This window comes from Argiope bruennichi, chromosome 7, assembly GCF_947563725.1.
Source record: "Argiope bruennichi chromosome 7, qqArgBrue1.1, whole genome shotgun sequence".
NCBI classification, from domain to species: Eukaryota; Metazoa; Arthropoda; class Arachnida; order Araneae; family Araneidae; genus Argiope; species Argiope bruennichi.
The window spans coordinates 28803555-28829123 of NC_079157.1; the positions used below are offsets into that span (position 1 = coordinate 28803555).

The 25569-nt window shown below is 29.7% G+C and overlaps 1 protein-coding gene across 2 annotated transcripts; it reads left to right on the forward strand.

The window, feature by feature from the left end:
- The first annotated feature begins 1431 nt into the window (after positions 1-1431).
- On the forward strand, positions 1432-22400 carry LOC129976757 (zinc finger protein 569-like). 2 transcript variants are annotated; one of them, XM_056090490.1, is made up of 2 exons: positions 1432-1702; positions 19450-22400. In XM_056090490.1, exon 2 carries the CDS (start codon positions 19996-19998, stop codon positions 21460-21462), a length of 1467 nt encoding a protein of 488 aa, XP_055946465.1. In that variant the 5' UTR covers positions 1432-1702; positions 19450-19995; the 3' UTR covers positions 21463-22400. The 2 variants fall into 2 exon arrangements, with proteins under 2 accessions (XP_055946465.1, XP_055946464.1); XM_056090489.1 differs by having other exon boundaries at positions 1432-1698.
- Positions 22401-25569: the final 3169 nt, after the last annotated feature.

A 25569-nucleotide genomic window follows, 5' to 3' on the forward strand; every position in this document is an offset into this window, starting at 1 on the left:
TGAAAACATAAAATTTAAGAAGTAAGCTGAAATAGATAAATTAATTCAATCACACTTTACTTAAATTAGTAAATTAAGTATTAATTACAATTAATAAATTTTATATTTAATACTAATTAATAATTTTTAATTATAAATATGATTGAAATAGAAATTTGGAACAAATATTTAAAAATAACAATAGCAAAATTATTTGTTATTCAAAAAATCGTGGATTATGCATCTCTAATTCAATCTTTCATCTGCCTTTATCCGAATGCTTTTATTCAAAGCAACCAAACGTTAAATCAGCGATTTCTCTCAGTAAATCTTATTTGCAAATACGGCACTCAAAGTTGCGCAGAATAGGAACACCATTGGAGTTGACATAATTCCTAGGGATGACGAATATTTTACGGACGGTTATTACGTAACCATTACCATAAAGTCACAAATACCAGTGATCAATACTTTTCAAACAGAGGTGTGATTCAAATCCTTGATACGATCTTACTGGTGATATTTCGATTACAGGTTTTGGATCACGATAGAAAGTAACAATCCATACGATATCACTGAAATTTACCGGGCCGGTGACTTCACCGGAAAGTAATGTGGTGAATAGCATATAAGCCAGTTAACAACTCTTCTACCTGAACGATCGTTTTGGTATAATGGTTTAGTTACTGGACTGCTAACCACAATGTCCAAGGTTCTATCCTCGCGCATCGCATACCGCTAAAGTAACAATCGATATGATCTGTCCAATGGAAGCTCTCGAACAAAACAGAGAAGGAGAAATCTGTGAATGGATTGAAAAGTGAAAGGACCGATTATTGGAATTATCGTATCATTGAATTGCATATTATTGAAATTTATCGGAGCAGTGACTTCACTGGGAAGTGTGAAGTCGCCGCTCCACTTCATGAGAGTGATTTTGACTTTCCAATATTCGCATTTGATGATGCACTATTCCATATAAATAATTTTTAATTGCATGTGACATGATTTTGCATATATTCTGTTTACTGCTGACGTCATCTTTTGGTAGAATATAGAACTGAAGTAAGCATTTTAAAGAAATGACATACATATTTAATTCAAATTTTTCAGAAAATGGTTTACTCCAATAAAGAAATTAAATATAGAGTTTTGAAGAAAAAAAAATCAAATTTAAGAAATAAGCTGAAATAGATAAATTAATTCAATCACACTTTTCTTAAATTAGTAAATTAAGTATTATTTGGAATTAATAAATTTTATATTTCATACTAAGTAATAATTTTTAATTACTAATATGATTGAAATAACAGATATTTGGAACAAATATTTAAAAATAACAATAGCAAAATTATTTGTTATTCAAAAAATCGTGGATTATGCATCTCTAATAATTCCTAGCCAAACCGAAATTTCTTTTGAGGAAAGTTCCGGTTTGCAGACTAGATCAAATGGTCCGTTATGGATTCGATAATTTATTTTGACGATCCATTCGTTGGACTCGTTCTGAAATGATTGACAATTTGGCGGAATTTCAGATTTGATTGAATATTTGTTAATAATGTGAACAAATAATTTCTCTCTCTCTGTATACTGGATTCGGAAAACAAACCTCCATTCCTCCTCCTCTGGAATTATTCAATATCTGCACTTCATGTAAAGGTCGGATAAATCATGATTAATACAATTCAGTCACTCTCACATGACATTAAAATAATTGTAAGTAAGTTTCACTTGATTAATAACATTTTTGAGGGATTCTTTTTTTTTTTAAATAGAATGTTACTTTGCAAATTGTATCGATGCTTTGTTGAGAATGTAATGCTTATTTCGTTAGTTGATGAAAAATGCTTGAAATTTAGTTTATATTTTTCTGAAAGTCGAAAAGTTATTTTTTCTTTTCTGCGTGTTATAAATGTTATTTGTAATTTTAATGGTAAAATTTATGGTTATTTATAATTTTAATTTATCCTTGTGCCTCCATTAGAAATATTTAAATCTAAAGCATAATTCTGAATTCGGTAATAGTTTACGGTTGGCTGCTTCTTGATTTTTTGGCGATTTTTCTGACGCCAAGATAGTTACTAAGGGGATTTTCTTTCAGGAAGCCAACAATAACAATGAAAACAAAACATTATGGAAACCAGAAGTAGTGCTTCATCTCTAAAATTTGTCACTAATCGAAAGGGCGCCCAAATCTACACTAGATGAAAAGTCCTTTGTGTAGGTTGAAAATTTTCGAGATGCATTTAAAGATTAATATATATATATATATATATGTAAGCATTTAAAATTCTGGAAGCAGGTGACAGGTTCGACAAGCAGTGAAAACTCTTTGAATTGTTTAAGTTCACTTCATTCTCTCCCAGGAGGCAGGCATGATTTGTTTACAAGACGTTCTTTGTTTATGCTCTCTGTGCGGTGCAAAAGCAGAAGTGGGGAAGAAGCAAGAAATAAATTGTCTCTTGTCTTATACAACATGAGATATTGATTTGGAAATAATTTTTTTACAGCTCTAATGTATTATTAAGATTCTGATAGGGTTTTATGATGCATGTCAATCACAAGTAAGAGGAAAACAGGGATCTTTTAAAAAAGAATGTGCTTATTGGACATTTTTCTAGCCCTTTTTGTGGAGTGTGTGAATGTGTCAGCATTTAGCCAATTCAGCAATTTTATAAGTTTCTCTTGAATTAATTAAGTAGAGAAAGTGGAATAGGATCATGTAATAAAAGAATATTTTAGAATGAAGTTACTATGGGCTAAAATAAGATAAAACATAGGAAATTGAAATTAGAGTTTAAAATATCGTTACATATATATATATATATATATATATATATATATATATATATATATATATATATTAGTGAAAAAGTTTATTAATAGAAATGGCCCTTGTGAAAAAAGTATGAAAAGTAATTTCCGAATGTTTTATATATTATTTGGTCGATTTAAAATTATTGTTCCATTGCTAAAATCTAAGTTTTTTTGGTAGATTTTATGCTACTTGTAATTCTGATATTCTTCTTTGCAACTCGTAAAGTCGTTTGTTACCTAATTTTGAAGTTTGTAACATGACTGACATATGGCAATTGTTTGAAATATTGTCTTGAAATAGTCTTTCATGGCAAGAAACAGGACAGTAATTTTAAGACTAACCAATATTCTGGATTTTTTACTAACTTTTTACACCTATAAATTCTTTTTCCTATTATACATATTTCATTAAAGATCACTTTCTAGAAATTATATTGCATTGTGTATAACAATCAACCATTATCCAGTGTTTAACAGAGGAATAGTGACAATATTCATATTTCTCTGTATTGGAAACATGGATTCATTTTACTTCTTATTCTAAGATTATTCTGTTTTAAAATGTTGCATTTGATGTAATATAAACTATTTTTCTTTTTTTTTTTTTATAAATATATAATACCAGGTTTCTTTGTGTAAATCTCTTTTTAACATATTCATTTCAGAGCACATTACACATACATAATTATTTTTCAAAAAATAAATAGAATTCATAGAAAGAAATTTTTTTAATAAAATAAAAATAAGATGCTGTGAAGAGGAATGACCTTTTTAAAAGTGTATATATATCTATATCTATCTATTTATCTATCTATCTATCTATATATATATATTATTGCATCTTTATATATATATATATATATATATATATAAAGCAATGACTAAATATCATAACAAAAGGGGGTTAGCCTGATTATTACCCTATGTCCTCTGTTAAAACCAGAGGTGGTGGTACTTAAGGTGTAATTGTCTCCAGATTTATGAATAATATAGGTAGAAGAGTTGCATCCCTTTCTAAGAAATAGTAAGATCTTAATTCTGTTAAAAGCAAGTAGACCATTACTATTGAAGAATTAAAATAGTACCATTATTACCAGTTGCATTTATTTTAATTATGCATTGTGTATGTTAAAAAAAATATTTACAAAACTTTTTGCAACAGTTTTTATTTTTTTTTTTTACTTTAAAATATTCTGCTTGCTTTTACATTATTTATGCAACATTGGAATTAAATATATACTTTCTATTGTTGTAATTAATGGCATTTAAGTAACTTCAAATCAATATGATTTAATCGATTGACTTATATGTCCATTTATAGCATTACGAATATTAGTCTAATTTTTTTGGTTCTGAACGAATATATAATTATATACTTTTATTATCTTTATTAAAGTGCAATTTTTTATAGAATTTTTGCAAGAAAGTTAATGATCATAACAATAAAAAGAAAAAGATGAGCACTGTTCAACAAAATGCTCTTAAAATACGAGAAATTAAGTGTAGAATACTAATAATGAGATTACTATAAAATAAAATGAATTTCCAAAGGATGTATTTCTTTCATTTATTTTTGTTTAATAGTATTTTAGAAAAATATAAAAAAGAAGTATTGAAATGTCATTGAAAAAAAATTTTTTGTAGACAAATATTAAAAAGATCTTTATTATAAAAGCTCTTTTTTAAACTTACTATATTCCTTCTACTGCCTCAAAAATAAAACAAAGAAAATATTGAAAGTATTCAAAATGGTGATGCTGTGACTGAAATCAAGTCAATAAATGATATTCTTAAGTTGAAAACTGTTTGGGATAATTTCTTCCATGAAACAGAAAAGAGGGATTGGAGTGCATTTGTTTTGTTCACAGGAATCAGATGTTTCTGGCCTACAATTATGGTGGTCATTATTAGGTTGAGCAAGTTTAGTTTTTCCCTGCAATTTTAGATCTACATTTAATGTAGATTACATCTTTTAAATACAAATTATTTATATTTGAAATAAATTGTTTAGATTCTTTTGAAGTTTTAATGTGAAAGAAATTCTGATCATTCCATGCAACTGACTTAATTTAATAAATAAAAATTAATAATTTATGGAATATAGTTTTCAATAGTTAATTTTTTTGTTGCTAAATTTGCATTTTTTAATAAAATTATTGGAATGGTTTTAGTACAGTTGGAAACATATAAAAAACTGTTAATTATTTGTTTAAATTTCATAAAACGAACATATGCATAATTAAGTGAAGTATAGGGATTGCAATACCGGACCAAAATTTCAATACCGGTATTCGGTATTTTTTAAATCTTAATACCGGGATACCGGTTTTAATACCGGTATTAGAAATTTTAGAAAAAAAAAGAAAACGCAGGTGTTTCTTTGTTTTATTTGCCAGTTTTGTTAGAGAGTGTAAATATCACAAAAAATAATTTGCAACTTATAAATTATAACAGTATATAAAGAATCACAAAAAAGTAAAGCAACATCTTATTTATTTAAATCACAAAAAAGTGAAAATATCACTATTCAGTCTGTGGTACTAATACAAATTTTTGAAATGTATCTTAAAAAACATAATGCATCCATTGTACTGTCATTAAGCCTGAAAAGTAATTTTGTGTAAAAATTACCATCTGTCGAAAACGCTCTTTCGGCATCTACGCTAGCTGGTGGTACTGTTAGCAATGCTCGATATACTTTTTCCAAGTATTTACTTCTAAATCCCTCATCTTCAAATAAATCGATTTCTCGTCGGATGGTTTTGGATATAGCTGATTTCTGTATTGTATTTTGGTTCGTTGAATTCCTTATCACTATCGACAGTAGTGACATCATAATCTTCGATAATTGAACCGAATTTTTCTGAATGTGGATAGGTTTGTGGGTAAAAAATTTTAAGAAAATTTACTCTGAACTTAATCAGATTTGAATTGGTTATTTTCTTTTCTTCTTTTTCATTTTTAAAATCATTATAATTATGTAAATACCATGAGACATTTTCAATTTCGGTATGCCTTTTTTCTGTGCAATTTTTCAATGTAATATATAATTCTTCAGATAGTGATGTGTGCTGTTCTTTCAGTGACTGCAACATGAAATTTATTGTAGCATTAGTTGTTAATAAATTAGAATCTCTCCTACATAATGCCTCAATAGTCAGTTTTATTGGAAGTAGAGCTGATATAGTTCTGGATATTAAGTCGAATTCACTATCTGAAAAATTAATTTACAGGTTTAAGTCGATTATTGCGTTTTGGATTGGATTTCTCAGTTTCAAAAATCGTTCCATCATTAGGAGTAAACTGTTCCAACGTGTTTTAGAATCTAATATTAACATATATTCTGTTTTATTTTCAGTTAGTATATATTTTAGTAATATATCCTTTTTATAGGGTAACGTTTAAATATCTTAACAATTTTTCAAACTTTATAAATTATAGGAATTAATTCTTGATAGGTTAATATTTCCTCCTCATTAGCAATATCTTCTTCAACAATTGCATTGTCAATATCACTCGCTCACTCTTACTCTTTTCAAAGTTGGAATCCGACGTTTCTATATCCACAGTATTTTTCTTTTTCTTTTCTTTATTTTTTTGGTATAATACTTCTATTACACCTAATTGAATTCCATGCGCATAGCACAACTGCTGATTTGCACCAATCAACTTTCCAACATTTTTCATAATTGTTTCTCTATCAGCCGTTATGGATACAATATTTTCTTTCAGGGATAATCCATGTTTCGCTAATTTAGATTTAAGCAATTAATTAAGCCACTAATTAGCTAACTAATTTCGCACGTTAGGGAGACATAAAAACAAAAACCTATACTATTTTGCTATTTTCGCGATACCTGAACATATAGTGAAGACAATTTTAAAAATTTCTAGTAAATACCGAAAAACCGGTATTTAAACTTGTGAATACCGGTATTACAAAATTGTACAAATGGCTCAAAATACCGGTATTCGGTATCCCGGTATACCGGTATTGCAATCCCTAGTGAAGTATTTAATTACCTGAATTATTCGTAGTTTTAGTTTAGTTTTTTTTATTTAATTAAGAATTGAAGTAGTCTTTCCTAATCATATAAAATGAATTTAATTTCCTATGATTTTTTGCAGAAGTATTCTTTTTAACATACAATTACAAAGCATTATTAATAAATGTGATTATTTAATAAATGTAAAAGAAATTTGTATCATAGAATATACAATCTAATGAGATTTGCATTTATTTTAAACTTTGTTAACAATTATAAATTGTTATTCATTTTTAATCTATACTGTTTTTTATTACAAAATTATCTTATATTCATGCATTTTATTAATTAGCTAAAAATTTCTCAAAAGAGTAATTATTCTTAAAAGTGTAAACATTTTTTTTTTAATGTTGCTGTTTTGTTTTTCACTATGCATATTATAGTAGTATAACATATGATATCAGAATGAAACGTAACATGTTTGCATTGCTTATTTTAAATTAACAGTTTGACATAGAAAAGCATTGAATTTAAATTGGTTTGTCATTTGGAAAAAACTCAACCACATCTTAACTTAGAAATATAAGAAATATAATTTGTGAAGTACTGAAAATATTGCATGTAACTAAATCTTTCTAGGTATATTATTTTGATTTAGAAGGTTTGGAATTAAATCGATAAGCTGAAATCAGTAGAAATTTGTGTTAAGCTTTAAGTTGAGTTTTAGTGAAAAACTTAGATGTTAAATGCAAATATTTGCTGGGGGGGGTCAGGGGGCTTTCTTTTCTTTAGTATTCAAATGAATTTTTTCTGTTATTTTTCTGGAAACATATATTTTTTCAAAAATTTTTATTAAAAGGTCTTTTGCTTTGTCCTCTTTATATTTTGGGTACTTTCGGATTATCCCATCGACCTGTCAGCGTTTGCAAAATTGTGCCAAACCTTTGGCATCATCACACTATTTGGCGAAAATGGTCTACGGGTTAATCCCAAAGTACCATATTTTGTAGTTATGAAATATATATATTTCTTTCCTTCAGGTTTAATGATCTTTGAAAAATGTTCATGTTTCTGAAAACATAAGTAATTTTTAGGGAAAAAAATTTTTTTTTGAATTTTACTAAGCAACTAAAAATTTCCATCTTTTATAATTTTTTGTTAGCCATGCTATTTATTGTAAAAAAAAACTTATGTTAACAAAATGAAAGTACTTAGTTTGTTCTATTGGCATAGAGACATGAATGTATTAGAATAAGCGGTCATATTTTTTTTATTTTGTACAAAAATAATTCCTATGATTTATTTTTATTATTCTTATTATTGTGAATATTCCTAAAATATTTTACTTCCTAAAATATTATTCAAAAATAAATCTAAATGGGTTTTCGGTTCATATCTATTATTTGGAACCCCTGTGTTTTCATTTACAGTATGGAAGTCCTTACTGAGAAACAGAGGAATTCCTCTCATACACAAATTCTATGTCGCCATAATTTTTATTTTTTATGTATTTATGTGTGTTTTCCCCTTGTTGTTGGGTTGCATGTTCTTCTGTACAATGTTTCAGTTCTTTTTTTGAATAATTGTATTAATTTACAAATTTGTTTATTTAAATATCTTATAACAGCTATACTCTGTTTCACCCTAACTTGGCAGTATTGTAAAAGGTAGAAAATGTGACGCTCCGCGTTGGGAAAGAGTTCCCCATCAATTCCGACTTTAAAATAGTTAAAATGCGCAGAAATTTATCAAATAATATCATAAATTACAGAAATCCTTTTTTTATCAATATGTATTTAAAATTATTCTCAAGTTAGAAGTGCTTATATGTTAAGTATTTTGTAAATAAAGCGAACGAATAAAACTAAAAGATTGACATAATGAATTCCACTTTGGCTAGAACCGGTCTTCAAGGTCAAATATTTGGCGCACTTTTCTTTTACATCTCCGCCAAACATTCAGGTCTTGTAAAATATGATGATTTTACATTATTCTGTATTTGACGAAAAATCCATGCATATTTTTGTAGAAATGAAATCCCAACATTAGAGAAAGTTTTAAAAGATGTGAATGATTATACAGATATCTTTTCGAAAAACATTAGCCGAACTACGCTTTACCGAATATTGAAAGATTTAGGGTTTTCTTTTCAGAAACGATGAAACGAAATGAAATAACATTAATGATTTATTAAAATAATGTATTAATAATATTAAAAAAATAATGAAAATAAGGAAACAATTAATTCTCCGATAAAGTGATAATATAATAAAGTAAATAAATATTTACTATTTGGCGAAAAATTTGCGAGATAAAGTTTCGCCAGTGATTTGCATTTCTAGTAACTTTGTACTTTAAAGTAACCCAGTTCCCCTGATAACGACTGCGATTCGGCATCCCTAGAATATACACTACTGCCAAGTTAGGGTGAAACAGAGTATAGTGTATTTATATCCTTATTAAACAAATCAAGTAATGTCAAATAACTTTTACTTGCTATACATGTCCAGTCAGATTTGGGTATTCTTTATCTGAACGGTTTCATCCAAAAGTAAAATAAAATTTTTTGACATCGTAGGCTTCGGCGGAATTTTTAATATCTTATTGTGCCAATACCTTCCAAATGCACTAGGCCACAATGGTGATTTTTCAATGTCATTAACGATCATATTCACCGACTGTAATTAAACATCAGCTGATGATTATTCTCTCCCAAGCGGTCAAATAGTTTATTCTCCAGACTAAACCAGTTGTCAAATTTTACCAGTTTTCCACTAATTTTTGATCATTCAACTTTGGATGATCAAGTTCTGATCAACTGATCAATTTTTCTGACATAGTTGCCGACTTGTGATTATTTTGAGATGGAGAATTTAGCATTTTTTGACTAATAAAGAATCTAATATCATTCTTTTCTTGTATTTAAATGGAAATTGATCATTTTTATTTATCATAAGAGAAACATTAAAGTAGTATTTTGAAGAAAATAAAAATTATATTTGCGATGTTTGGATTTTATTTAAGGGAATCTATGAAACATTCCCACTTTGAAAAGAAATCCAGAATTTTATTATTAATATACTGTTATGGTATTTTTTATTTTAAGTAAGATTAATCCGTAAAAATGTTTGAATGTTTTGTTCATTTCTACAAACTTTTTCCGTTAGGTTTCATTTAAAATTAATTTAATTATCTATCACCAAGGTGGAGTTTGATTTTTTTTTTTTTTTTTAATTATATAAGTAACCACTCAAAAATTCCAAATTTGTATATCCACCTTAAAAACTGATATATATGGTAGTATGTATTATAAAGTTATTATATATAAACAGATCTTTAATTGCTATACATAAGCAAAACATGAAGTCATATATATTCAAAGCATTTTAAAATATTACTTTGTGGAAATGTATACTTCAGCTATTAAATTTATTAAACATTTTTACTGCTTTCAATAATTTTTTTTGTTTCACATGAATAGCAAATTTTGTGGATGTCTGTTGTTTTGAAAGTGATAAATAAATTTGGTGATGGGTTTACAGGATTGACTTTTACTCTATAAAAACTTTCCTGCATGTTCTGTTTCTATGGCTGCCTCTAATTATTATTTTTCTAACATTAATAAGTAAATTCTCGGAATTAAATATTATGTTACATCATAGTGCATTTCATTGATTACTGTTTATATATATATATATTCTTATGGAAAACCAATTTTTGTATCAGTTTTATTATGTATTTTTCATTTCCAAACTGCCGAGACCTTTGATTTTCCACTTTGGGGCTACATGGATATTTTAGCAAAGCCTTTTCATATATTACTAAGTTTATATACTGCATCATCATATATTAAATATATTGTATTTATTATGGTCTTTATTATAGGAATTAATTAATTTTTTAATTGTCGCTTGAGAGGAAAAAATATGTTTATTATTTAAATTTACAAAGATTTGAAGTTTAACATTTGTAAAAGGAAAATATTTATCGCAATATGTAATAAGTAATTTCATAAATCAATACATTTATCTGTAAAATGTCGAATTTTATGGATAAATTAGTACATACTTCCAATTGTTTATAGTGGGTACATAAGCAGTAGGTAGGTAAATATCTTTTGGTTTGGAAGGAGGTATCATTTCTTGTTTCAAGATGCAGCTTAAAACTTATATTTAAATACTATGCATTTTTTCTAATATTTTTTGAATTAACGTTTTGTCCAAACTATTAAAGAAACTGTCATCATGATTCAGAATAAAATATTTTTGAATTTAAATGAGATGTAAAAATAATTGAAATTCTCCTTATTGGAAGCAATGACATTTAAGAATAATTTTTAACACTGTTTATGTTATATTGAAAGAATAATATACAGTTTAGAATCTATAATAAAGTTATGAAATGACTAAAGTTGGAAGTCACATAGTTTTACAGTGTGATTCATGGTTCTACAATGTGATGAGGAAACAGATTGAAAGAAACAAATTTAAATTTAATGAACCAAAAAATAAAAAATACAAATGAACAAAATGTACCATCTTTCACAAGTGAAGAAGATAGCATAGAAAAAAGTTGATTCTTACAAAAAGAAAAAAGACAGTTTAATGTGGCAATGAAGTAGAGAAAAACATTTTGCAGCTAACATTTGTAATCATTCAAGATATAGAAGTAGGAACCACCAAAGTTTTCAATTTTTTTTAAACAAAATTTAAATTTTTTTGTGTCACCTTGAGTTATTGTAGTATTGCAACCAAATTTTTAAAATTCTTTTTGAAATTAAAAGGCAACTTTTCCCCACCATTACTAAACCATAATCTAAAAAAAAAATTAAAAAAAATGTGATTTTTGTTTCACCCTAATGTGCATGTTGACATGATGAACGTTAAAATAAAGAGTATTAAATCGCCATTCTTCTGAAATAGCGCAGAAATCTGGAGAGGGAACCAGATGTCCTCAGCGTCTGACAAGGTTTAGATTTAAGAAGATATGATCTAAAATAGCTCTTGTTGGTTCCAAACAGAATATAAATGAAATAAAGCTGTCAAACATTTTATATGAACAACGTTTTGACGACTTCTTTGCTGATTTCTGGTATTAAACAATGAGTCACGAATTGTTGTGTTATACTCCCAATCTCTTTATTTAGCCTCTGAGATATAATATTTATGAAATTTATTGGAGTGAATGTTAATTAATTACAAAGTACAAAATAATAGAAAAAAGTTTTTAATCAGCTATAATTTTGATGACTGATTGATCTAGGAGGACTCTAAAACTTGAATTCTCGGACGTTTTACATTTCATAAACGATCGAATAAGAAGAGTATGTTGAAAAAATTCAAAATTAATTAAAATATTGATGTATACAAATCGAATGTCTGATTTATGTCCATGTAAAGTAATCTAGCGAAATCCACTCAGCTAACATAATTATAACACTGAGACTATTAGCAATATTAACCCTTTGAGATTATCGCATAGGTTTTGACAAACAGACGACTGAAGAAATAACTGCCAATGATATAAAGATAAGACAGAATCTGATTTCTGCTTCTACTTACAGAAAAACTGACCGCCTTTCTTGCAGTCCGGTCGAATTGCCATGAAAGAAAAAATACATAACAGTTTTATTGATTTAAGCGTTTGAGTTGCCCATCTTAAATGAGTATAGTGGCAAAGCAAGAATCTAATAGTAGTTGGTGCTTAACTTGATAATTTCGGACCTTGGCATCATTAATTGTATTGGAAGTGTGTATGGCGCCCAAGCACATTATTAATTTTTAGTCCTGTGAAAATTTCGTTTTTTTTAAAAAAATGCATCATTCGCCAGTGTTTTGTTCCCGTGTGCCTCCTGTGGTTGGTATTCTGGACAGCTGTACCTTCTTTGCCTGTCGGTCACTACGCTTCTGTATGTTGGCATCCTGATAACATATTGGTTAATAAAAGTATCTGTAAGGGGAGGAATATCGTATTTTCGCATTTAAATAAGAGGCTTCTAATGTCAAAAGAAAACTTTAAATAGAAAAAATAGTGGAATTAAAATGATCTGTATAATCAGTCGTTGGATGTTAATGACTCGTAGAAGTAATTTTTTTTTTAAAAGCGCACATGTCGGAAACATTTTATTTTGTTTCTTATTTGAATAGATATTTTGTAATTCCATGCAAGTGTGTACGGCACATGATGGAATACCTGATTGAAATTTCAAATCGATATCGATTCTTCGAGAATATTTAAAAATGTAGACGTTATTTTTTAAAATTCTTGGCGGCTGATGCAATATTTTGGCGCTTCCTTAGAAACTCCAATGTTTTCAATAACATATTTTAAATTTTGAAACAAAATTTTTAGTTTTTTTGTGATATTTTGTTAGTTTAATCTTATTCATTTTGCAATAAATGTCTAATTATACAATAATAATAATCATGTTTTATGACTGATTGAATATAGATATTTCATTATTTCTACTGTTTTCATTATCTGCGAAAGATGGAAAAAAAATCTGAAAATTTTAACTTAAATTATAAAGACTCTATCTTTGCCTTTTATTTTGCCGAGAGGGATTAAAAAAAAAAAGTTTCACTAGCTTTAGTGTGATAAAGTAATTTTAAGTAAGTATTGAAGACACGTTAGTCATATTTTTCATAAAAATTTTGCAGTGAAAAAATTTGTTTTCCATTTTTTTTAATACAGTAATTACTAGTGGTTTTTAATTTTTATTTGTATGAAACCAGATACTTTCATGAACCAGAAGAATTTCATTGTGACATATAACTCTATAATCATAGCTATTACTTTAATGTTAATGCTAATTTTTTTCTCATAAAGTGCTTGAAAGTGCTTATTTTTTTTTTTTAATTTATTATTCTCTCTGCTACTGTTTCGTCTCCATTTTGGTTATTTCACAAATTCCAGAATTGATTCTAATTTTCATTGCTGATGAAAATGAATGTTTGCAATGGAATCACTTAATTCCAACAAAATAGTTTCAATTTTGCGCTTATGCACTTTTTTCCAGTTCAGCTGGTGATTTTCTAGATCGCAAGCGAAGATTATTGTAATGTTCTTCTTCCCTACTATTAATAAAAGTGAACATGTGTGTATGCTTACGTGATTGTAACGGTGCTTAAACGGTGTGAGTATTCGATACAGAGCTATCAGATTTGATCGAAAACTAAAAGTTACGATGACCTACAGAAAACCTAAAAATTAAGTTGAGATTTCTTCCAAATTTTAACTTTTCGTAATATATTTCATTTTCTTTACTTGTAATTGAGCATTTGACATCATGACATTTTGAAAATATTTTTTTTTCATTTACTTTTGTTCAATCCTTCAGGAAACCCCTTTAACCTGATTCGAGCCTAACATCGAAGTTGGCGAGCGAAGCCCATAGTAGTATATAAAAAGTAATATCTGCTAACATTTCGTTTTAAGCCTTACGATTGGTAGATAGCGAGTCACCTAATCCATGACGCTTGAAGTTTGCTTTGCCAATATTGTTTGAAATATTTAATGAAAATTATTATTATGCCATATTAAATGTTTTTGTTGCATTTGACGATGAAATTATAACAAAAAAAAAAGTAAAAGTGATACTTTGATTAAAACCATATTATTTTTTAAATTCCCTTTTAGCACGCCGTTTGGCAACACTGATAAATACTGTTCTATTTGTTTACATTTTTCGAGTAACAGAAAGTTTTCGTCTCTCGACTAAGAATCGTCTAAATAGCAAGACAATAGAGAAATAGACCCTGCATTTTTTTAAAACTATTAATGGTTCGTTCATATTAGATGAAGAAAAAATTCGAAGAAAGAACGATCGAGAATACATGTATGATTCGAGGACAACATCGGGGTTGGCGAACAATAATGGACAGGAGGCCAAGTCTCTTAGTGTGTGTGTGTGCAAAATTATAGGGAGTCCAAAAATTGTTGAAAATTTAAAAAAAAAAGTGTAAAGAAAAGTAGAAAAAAGTAAAATAAAGAAAAGTAAAAACAAAACAAAAAAAACTATCAAATGATGCTTTAACTATGAAATTTTTCTAAGTGAAAGCACACTTTTAAAAGTCTTATGTAGGTTACATATCCATTTGATGATCCAGGGGGTTAAAAAATACTGAAAACGAAAAAGTTTAGAACCGTTATCTGCAAAAATATTAAATCTTGAAGATTAATAAAGGCTTGAAAATGTAAGGAATTTTATACTCTTTAATTTTATATAAGCGTGTAGTGTGAAAACTGCAGAGTTTTTAAGATATTCAAGTTAAACTAAAATGTGCACCAGAAAACAGCGCTGCAACATCGCTTCGCTGCTTGTAGAAGGTATTTTCAAATTCCAAAGATAAATTTAGAGCGGGGATGAAAGTCATTAAGGAGATGAAATATTACCGTTAAACATAGGGTCGCAGGTGAAAAATGAATGAACCTGGTGAACTTAATTTCCCTACGAATGCAAGGATTAGGAACAAGGTGTTCAAGAAGAAAAAGCATTCTCGTATGTAAACTATCCATACATTCGAAGAAAATAAAAACAGCAGGCAATATTCATTAACAAGCATTGTAGAATTGAAGGGAGTTAAAATTCAATCGCAAACAACGTGTAGATTTTACTTATGACAAATATCTAAATATGTATTTAACTTACATAGTAAGATGATATGAGATGACAATTGACGCCTAGCACAAAAAAATGTATCAAGTGCAATATCCGCACCATTCCGCATTTGTAAACATCGGAAGACGGCTGCGGGAGACAGAATCCTTTAAAATAATGAGGCTGAATGCAGAACAAGAATACAGTGTGCGCACACCTGATTCAGAAAACCAGAGTTTTGCAGCGATTTGCAGATACCCCAATCAACAAGCACACGATTAGATGCAGCTGAACTGCGTATTCGATACGAAACAGTAAGGTTATGCGTGCTGAAAACACACCCCTTCCACTTGCAGAAAGTCGAACTATTATGCGATTGTGATTACCCATTGCGGGTGGAGTTCACATGCAGGATGCTTGATACCACACAGGAAGATGCACAATTTTCTGCTAGAGTTTTGTTCTCAGATGAAGTTTACTTTACCAGAGAAGGCGTCTTCAACACGCACCTTTCTCATATTCGCTCGTTCGAAAATACCCAAATCCCTATTTTGTAAACGTAAAATACAAGTTGAATATCAACATTCTGGAAAAATCATCTATTGGGACCGTATCTTCAGCCCGAATGCCTCAGTGGCGCAAAGTGTCTTGTTTTTTTTTTTTTTTTGCAGTACGCTCCTCGGATTTAATGCCGGGAACGCCAATAATTGTACACCAGAACGTTTGGTTATTGCAGGATGGTGCACAAGCACATTTTAGTTGCATTAGTGAAATCTGACATGTTTGCGAATGAAGTTTAACGACCATCAATTCTGCCATGATCATGAATAAATATTTTCTCGCTGTTTTCATTTTCCTTGGGTTCATGAAAATTTACTTACGAAGCTGCTTTTTCTCAGTTACCTTGTTAATAATCAGCGCATTGATAGAACCGTTCTCTTCGCCAGGCTCATTGTCTCTTCGACGTCTGTTTTTGCAATTTTCACTGAAAAACATTACCTACGACCTATGTTTTATGGTAATCTTTCATCTCCTCCAAAATTTTTCATGTCCATCCTATCCCCGCTCTGAATTAATCTTTCGAATTTGATAACACCCTTTGCAAACATCGTTGTTTCAGCGATGATTTCTGGCGCCCGATTTCCTTTTTCTTGATTATCTTAAAATCCTCAGTTTTCACACTATAAGCTTATATCAAATAAAAGAATATTAAATTCCTTACAAGCTTTTATTTTATCTTCAAATTTTAATATTTTTGCAGGTAACTGTTCTAAACTACTTTTGCGTTTTCAGAAATTTTCGACCACCTGGATTATCTAATCGGAATGCTACCTATAGGGGAGGGGCATATTTTAAGAATGTGCTTTTATTGAAAAAAAAAATAACTCAAACATCATTCATCATTTGTTAATGTTTAATCATCATTTCTTCTTTTTTTTATTAATTTTTTACAGCTTGCGGTACATGCGGTTGAGGAAGCAATTGCACGCTCCTCTACAAAATTTATCTGAATGACTGCAGACGCATCTCATGTGAGCGAAACGGCGACGCATAAGATAATATGCGAGTGCTTAGCGTTGTTCCCCTGCAGAATTCAAACACAGCAACCAATTCATACCGTATCCGTAGAGAAAAGGAGCATCTTTGCGAATGAATAATTGGACATGATTGATGGCGGTAATATTGATGTAAACTCTCTATATATTTTTCAGATGAAGCACATTTCCATTTCGATGGATTCGCCTATAAACAAAATTGTCGAATTTGGGGAACAGAGAACCATCAAATGTGTGGTCCAAAATCACTTGCTTCCAAATAAGTGATTGTATGGGCAGAATGATATGTGTAATTTGTATCCCTTTTTGTACATGTTATAATGAGTTGAAACAGATATATTCAGGTGATACAATGGCTACGGTATTCACCAAACTTAAATCCTTGCGATTTCTTCCCTTGTGATCACTGGTAGGATGTGGTGTGCCAGTGAAACCTCCTGACATTTGCAGAACTTGGAGAAATAATTAACGACGAATGGGAAACCATCCCCTTCACCACTTTCTAGAAAATATCTAACAATTTCGTCCTCCGATTACGATATGTGATTGTGGCTGATGGTGGACATTTTGAAAATTGTGTAATATAATTTGCATTTATTTAAAGATTTCGAAAAAGAAAAAAAAACCAACCCAATTATTTCGCAATTTACGTGTTTTTTTGTTTGCAGCGCCATCTATCGATAACTTTGACCTAAATCCAAATATTGTGGGAGGAAAGATTTATGCAGTGTTTTGAATTTGTTGCATTAATATTTTTTTCAACCTTAACCGTTTTCCTGTTAATCATTTTTAAAAATCGTAAATCTGTTTCAGGACACCGTTTACCGATAGAATGTAATATTAATTTTATAATAATGCATTTTTGATAATATATTTGTTCGAGAAGTTAAAAAATTCATGTTGTTAAAAACATATTTGCTTTTTACTTATGTCACGATACCTGTAATTGTGATGTATCAGTTTTTAATTCAGAAAAATTTTTTCAATTACTTATTTTCTAGAGCAGAAGCACCCAACTGCGAAACACTGTGATCCACTTCATCTTTAATTCATTGCGAACCTTTTGAGAGACAAACAGCATTCGTAATTTCCATAAAAAAAATATTATGGGTTAAAAATGAGCTTTTGTATAAAAAAAATTATAAATATAATAAATGTTTCTAGTAACGATAATGAATCACTTCAAAGTTAATAACTATGCAATCTGAAATGAGCATTCATTGCTTAAAAGAATATGTGTTTGATTTGGCGACGGTTTCTGAGGAAACCATTCACCTATATATCGAAGACATGAAGGCATTATCTTACAAGAACTCGCAGGTTTGAACTATAGTAAACGCGATATATAAATATTATAGTCTGTGTATTTTCTGTATGCGGTTCAAGGTCACATTTTCTACCACGTAAATAGTGCTAGACAACCAATAACGAGGTAGAAAATGTGACCATGAACCGCCTACAGAAAATACACAGATTATAGCTATTTCCCGCGACTTCGTTCGTGTGAAAATTTTGTATATGTATGAGAACTGACCTACGCATCTTGCGCCTCAATCAATACCTTAGCGCCGTTAATGATTAGGTCATTGTGAGTGCCATCCAGCCTATGCACGATATCTTTTGATAAAGCGTCCTTGTATTTATCCCACAGTTGGAGGGGGTTTGATAGTCCGTAAGTCCTCACTAAAATTGCAAACAGGTTATTGTGAGCAAAACGACAACGCCGCCCATCACTGCCTGGTTGTCGCGAATGTCTTACAGGCTGTGGTTTAACGTCTCTAAGGCATACTCTTGCGACATTGTGCACTCGTCCCATCTTATTAACTTGCAACTGGTGGAAAAGGACTCCCGGCGGCTGTTTTGGTGATGTTGCAGGTTGGGGTATCTTTGCTTGCAATATTAAGCGGCAATTTGAAAACGGAATGTGCCGTCCGCCCACCGTTAAGCAAAGTTGCAGCAATACCCAAGGAATCTACAGCCAGAGCTATATTGCGGTCCTTGCGGAGTTGGACTAGCAGAAAATCCAAATCAAGTCTGCATTTTTTAAAAATCAATGCCGTACAAAATGGTACAAATGCCTCCAATATCAATTAAATATTTCTCGATTTTCTGTGTTTCAAACATACAGACGCTTTCAGGATACTTCTACTATATATATAAAATTTAATTGCACATTGAAAAAAGACGGTTAATTTGTTTCTTCATTTCTCATTGTTTTGCACAAATCTCCTGTGCGCGTTACGAGACTAATTTTTATAATATTTTTAAATATAATATGTGTTATCTTTCTTGAAGAAAATAATTTTTATTATGTTTGCGTATATAAGGGTATTATAACATCGCTTAAGAAAGTTCTGTTAATTTTCTGTTAATTTTTTTAATTAGTTACATTTAATTATATATTTTTATGGAGCTTCTGTAAGATTTTATTAATTTTAACCTTCAGACTAAAGATTCATGAAAAAATCATTATTAATAATAATATTATTATTTATTTATTTATTTGCAGGTGTATTGAAACAATGAACTGGAAGAAATACGTTGCAACCAAAACAGTGAGTGGAAATACATCTCAAATTTAAATTCAAAAAAGTTTCGATCAAAACAACATGAAAATTATGATAAAACAATTGAAATTATAATTAATATTTCCTGTGAGCAAGACATTGTAAAGAAAATTAAATAAGTGTAATAAACGTTTACTCAAAAGTTTGCTTTCTTATGAGCTGAATGGTACAGAAAAAAGAAGGCCCTTTTGATTGGAAAATACAATGAAAATATCTGCTGCCTCATATAAAATTCCATTCATAAATTTGTGGCAGAAGTTGTAGACAATTTTTCGGGCAACTGATAACTGCAAATTTTTTATAAAACACGACTTCAAAAGACTTTAGTATGTTTTATGAAAGTATAGTAATGAAGTCCTACAGTAATCCATTTTCAGATAAAAGCAATTTCAGATGAAATTTATGCTCTTTAGACTGAGAAACTGTGTGTCAGCAAGATGTAAAGTGGAGAATTTTCTCTGCAGCAGTATTTACAGCCACATGTACTGATGTGCACAAACCAGAAACCGTATACTTGCGATACATGTTCTATGACATTTTTTGAAATGGGCACTTTAAGGAAGCATTTACTAACGCATACGAAAGTGAAATCATATCACTGCGAGATGTGCAATAATGCGTTTTCTCAAAAGGCCTACTTAAAGAGTCATTTACTGATACATACGAAACAGAAACTGTATCCTTGCGAGATTTGCAATAAAGCATTTTCTCGAATGTACGGTTTAAAGAGACATTTACGGATACATACAGGTGAGAAACCATATCCTTGTGAGATTTGCAATGACGCGTTTTTTCGAAAAGATGACTTAAAGACACATTTACTGAAACATACGAAAGAGAAACCATATTGTTGCGAGATTTGTAATAAAGCGTTTTCTCTAAAGAGCAGTTTAAAGGGACATTTATTGACGCATACAAAAGAGAAACTGTATAATTGCGAGATTTGTAATAAAGCGTTTTCTCTAAAGAGCAATTTAAAGAGACATTTATTGACGCATACAAAAGAGAAACTGTATCCTTGCGACATTTGCAATGAAGCATTTTCTCGAATGGACGGTTTAAAGAGACATTTACTGATACATACAGGTGAGAAACAATATCCTTGTGAGATTTGCAATGACGCGTTTTTTCGAAAAGATGACTTAAAGACACATTTACTGAAACATACGAAAGAGAAACCGTATTCTTGCGAGATTTGTAATAAAGCGTTTTCTCTAAAGAACAATTTAAAGAGACATTTATTGATGCACACAAAAGAGAAACTGTATAATTGCGAGATTTGTAATAAAGCGTTTTCTCAGAAGGTTCATTTAAAGAAACATTTACTGTCACATACGAGAGAGAAACAGTATGTCTGTAGTATTTGCAATAAAGCGTTTTCTCAGAAGTATTTTTTGGAGAATCATTTACTAACACATACAGGTGAAAAACCGTATCCTTGTGAGATTTGCAATGACGCGTTTTTTCGAAAAGATGGCTTAAAGACACATCTACTGAAGCATACGAAAGAGAAACCGTATTCTTGCGAGATTTGTAATAAAGCGTTTTCTCAGAAGATTCGTTTAAAGAGACATTTACTACCACATACGAAGAAGAAACCGTATTCTTGCGAGATTTGTAATAAAGCGTTTTTTCAGAAGGTTCATTTAAAGAAACATTTACTGTCACATACGAGAGAGAAACAGTATGTCTGTAGTATTTGCAATAAAGCGTTTTCTCAGAAATATTATTTAGAGAATCATTTACTAACACATACAGGAGAGAAACCATATAGCTGCGATATTTGCAATAAAGCGTTTTCTCGAAAGAGCAACTTAAAGACACATTTACTAACACATACGGGAGAGACACCGTATGTGTGTGATTTATGCAGTAAAGCGTATTCTAAAAAGGCCAACTTAAACAAACATTTAATGACTCATACTAAAGAAAAACCGCATGCTTGTGACTTATGAAATGACGTGTATTCTCTATAAGCAAGTTGAAAAAAAAAAAAAAAACATTTATTGACTTATGCGAAAGAAAGGCCTTTTTTTCGTGATGGGTGTCATACGCTATTTTCTGATCGAAACAATTTAAACAGATATTTCGTGGCACATACGAACAAGAAACGTATGCCTGCGATAAGTGCTACAAGGTATTTTCTTATCAGACTACTTTAAAGAGACATTTACTACAAAATAGTAGACACAACAAATAGACTTAAAATGTATCTGTGTATTGTGTTTATTAGAGGTTTTTCTCTCGCATATTGAATGTATAAGTTTTTGAAATCTGTAAAATAACTCGAACTGATTCTTTTTATTCATATGGAAGAGAAAACTCATGCTTGCACCTAAACAATAAAGTATTTTTTGAGCAAAGGAATTAAAAAAAAAACTGAAAAATCAAGTAAAAAAAATCATGCTTTTATGATTTATGTAATAGACAATGAGTTGAGCATGTCTATACATGTGACATTTTTATTTAAACCTTTTCTTAAAAATCTGTTTAAAAAAACATTTTTCGATTGATACGAAAGAGAAGCCATAAAATTGTGACTCGTATTAAAACATCTTCTGCGGAAAGAAAAGAAATGACATGTTAGGAAGAGGAATCGTAAGATTTTTTTCCCTCTCTTTTCTGAAGAAGGATTTGAAGAGTGCATTTTACTACAGTACTGTAAGAAGTTACGTGTTTGTGAATTCAACAGTAAGATAATATGACTTTCCTGTACAGGACATTTCCGTACCGATCATAAAACTATCAGAAGTAATTCCTATCAGTAACAGAAACAACCCGATTACAATTGTTTAAATGTTGTCTACAAGACTGAAATCTGATTATTATTACATTTTTGGATAATGACATGGCTTTTAATAGAGTCTCAATATTTTCCACAATGTGTTTTATGAGGGAGTAATTATATTTTTAGTCAATTTATAGAAAAATGTATGAAAATAAAATCAAGAATAAATATTTTTATAATAAGAAATTGTACCTCTGTTGAAACAGTAATCATATCTTCTGTATTTTGGATAACTAATATCTAAACTAACAAATTGTTACATGATTGAAATATAACAACTTTTATTAATCGGAAGCTACTAAGTTTGGCCACATTTCATCCCCATTTGTTTAATTCAATACCTTCGAACACAAAAATAAATTATGTTTTTTTATAGTCGCTTAAAAAAAAATGTCTTTTCTTAAGCTTCAAGTACATTTAAGTCAGGTTAAGGTTGTTGAAATGGCTTGTGAGGAAACGATACTTGCTAAAGGAATATTTTTGTAACACTATAAATACTTTATAGGGAGTCGAAATTACGGAAGCTATACTTCTATCAGGTGGCGTGTTATATCAACGTCAAAACTACTCCTTTAGGTATAAATTATTTATCGGTTATATAACTTCTCATTATGTATATGAAATGTAGTAATCATCTAGGCATTGCAATCTCCTTATCGGCTAGTATAAAATCCGGTAATATAAATTAAACCTCCTCTAACATCTCTAAGAAACTACACTGCTTTCAAGCAAATTTTCATTACATAGACATGTAATTCAATACACATAAGTACATACAGACTTATAAGTATATGCAGACATAAGTAATACATTCATAATAAGTATATACAGATATATAATACATATAAGTTTACTGATTAAATAGTATTTTGATTGAAATATATCCTAATTTTAAGTACAATTCTTTAATACAATTTTAATTATCTATTTAAAAATTAATGTGAAAAGTCGTATTTCAATAAAATCAGTTTTAAAATACACTGTAAAGCAAAATGTATGTTTTTTCAATATCCCCCAGTATTGTCAGCTGTTTTATCATTTTCCCCAGATTTTTTAAAAATCTTTTTTTAATTTTTAACTTAAGATATATTTTTTTCATTGTTTGTCTTGACTAATCAATCTTTTATTAAGATCTTTCGTCCATTGAGCTACGACATATTTAAATTCTCTTTTGTAAATCAACTTAAATATGCATGTTAACTGACCTGAATATACTTTCGGCGATTGATATTTGTCATGAGCATCCTTTATATACTTTTTCATATATTTATTGTTAAAAATTGTAACATCAATGGAAAATCAAGACAATATTGTGTTACAAAATTGCCTAAATTTATAGCTAAATTTTTAAAGAAAAAGGAGATCTTGGAAAATGTTGCAAAATATTAATCGATATTTTGCAAATGTTACTAATTATAAATAAGCATTAGATGTTTCGAAAGCTTAATAAAAATGGAGAAAATGCCTTTATTTTTTTTTCCATATTTTTTAATTTAGTTCTCTTTAAATGCTTCGAATTTCAGTTGCAACTGTCGTAAAATAAAACGCAAACAATTTTAAGAACTGAAATAATAGTTTTTGAAATAAATTACAAAAAGGAATTTTTTTAATCAGATAGGAAACTGAAAATTTTTCGCTTAAAATTATGAATGCTATTTCATAATTTTTTTTAAATCTTGGAGCTTTTTTCTTATACATAAAATTGAATCTATGTCTATCTTTGCGCCTCTTTGAACATTTTACAAAATAGACTGTTGGACGAAGATTTACTAAATTTATATAGATACAATTTGGTGGGAAACGTGTGAAGTTCGGAGCAGATTTTTTGAGTTTTAATTTTTTTTTAAATCGAGCCAAAATTTGTCTTTAGTATAACTCAAAAATATTAACTTCAAAAATAAAGTTTATTTTAACCATCTTGTCTTAAAATACAAGCATTTTATTGTTTTATGTGTTTTTAATCTGTTAAATAAAATCTGTATATCATGCACGTTTTTTTTAAGTGAAGATCTTCCGCTTGTATTTATGTATGAAAAGATAAAGTTTTCATATACAGGATGAGTTTGATCAATTCTGACATAACACTGAATTTGCATACTTTCTATTTATCCATAATTCTTTTTTTTTTTTTTTTTTTGACGAAATTTTTTAGAATGTGTTTCAATGAATAATAATTTTCGTGATATATTGCTAACGAAAAGCTTAATTTCACCTGAAATAAAACACTTATATGATTTATGTTGGTCTCATTCTTCAGCCGATGGTGTTGACAAGTTTTAAATAAATTTGACAAATTGTAGCTTGTATTTTTTTTTTCGGAATTCTGAATTAAAATCGAATTTCTTCGTTTCCGATTTCAATACTCTAAGAGAAATTCATTCATAAATCGATCATTCAGCAGAACAAATAAATGATCAAAGAACGGGTTAAAAGCAGCTCTCCTAAAATATGTTCCAGTTGTGTCATGTGGTAGATTGCTCTTTAATGTTTCTTTTTTTAAATTATTCGAGGTATTTTAATCGAAATCTCTTCTTTACCGCCTCTATAATTTTTTTTTCTGCCCTCTATATTTAAAAAAAAAAAAATTCCATTGACAGTATAATAATAGGATCATGTTATAATTAAAAAAAAAAATCTCAAGCAAAACGCACCACTACTTCTTTTAAGAAATATCTATTTAAAATCAAATTAAAAAACAACCATCCACTTTCCTTCCGCCACACAAGCTCTATTCAATCATATCTTTTAAAAATAAAATAAAAAAGACGGGGACAGCCTGGTTGGTAGAGTGTCGGATTCGCGTCCCTTAGGTTGCGAGTTCGAACCACGGCGGCCGAAGATTCTCCGCTTGCTTGGTGGCTGACGCGCGTTAAATCTGTCGTGATCACAAAGTCCTCCATATCGAGACTAATACCACTGGGGGTACTGGATCAGGGGTGGTCGTTCTCTGATTCAGGTCTAAATTACGATCTGTGTATGAAATGCGTGAATGAAGTCCGCTCCGTAGAAAGGGTTGTGACGTGTGTGTAGCTAAGTCGTTCTCTTGGTCCTAGATGGCGCTACTATAGAAACAAGAGGCGCTCCCCCTCAGGCCGAAATCGGCGTTTTTCGAACAGCGGGCTTGTCCATGGCAAGTGCCATAAGAAACAACAAAATAAAGCGCGCATACACACACAAAAACAATGACGGCGGCGAATCTCGCCAATCGTTTCGCAGACGGCGCCACTAGCAGCCAAACATCACACCTTTCCTCCAAGATATTGATTGATCTCAA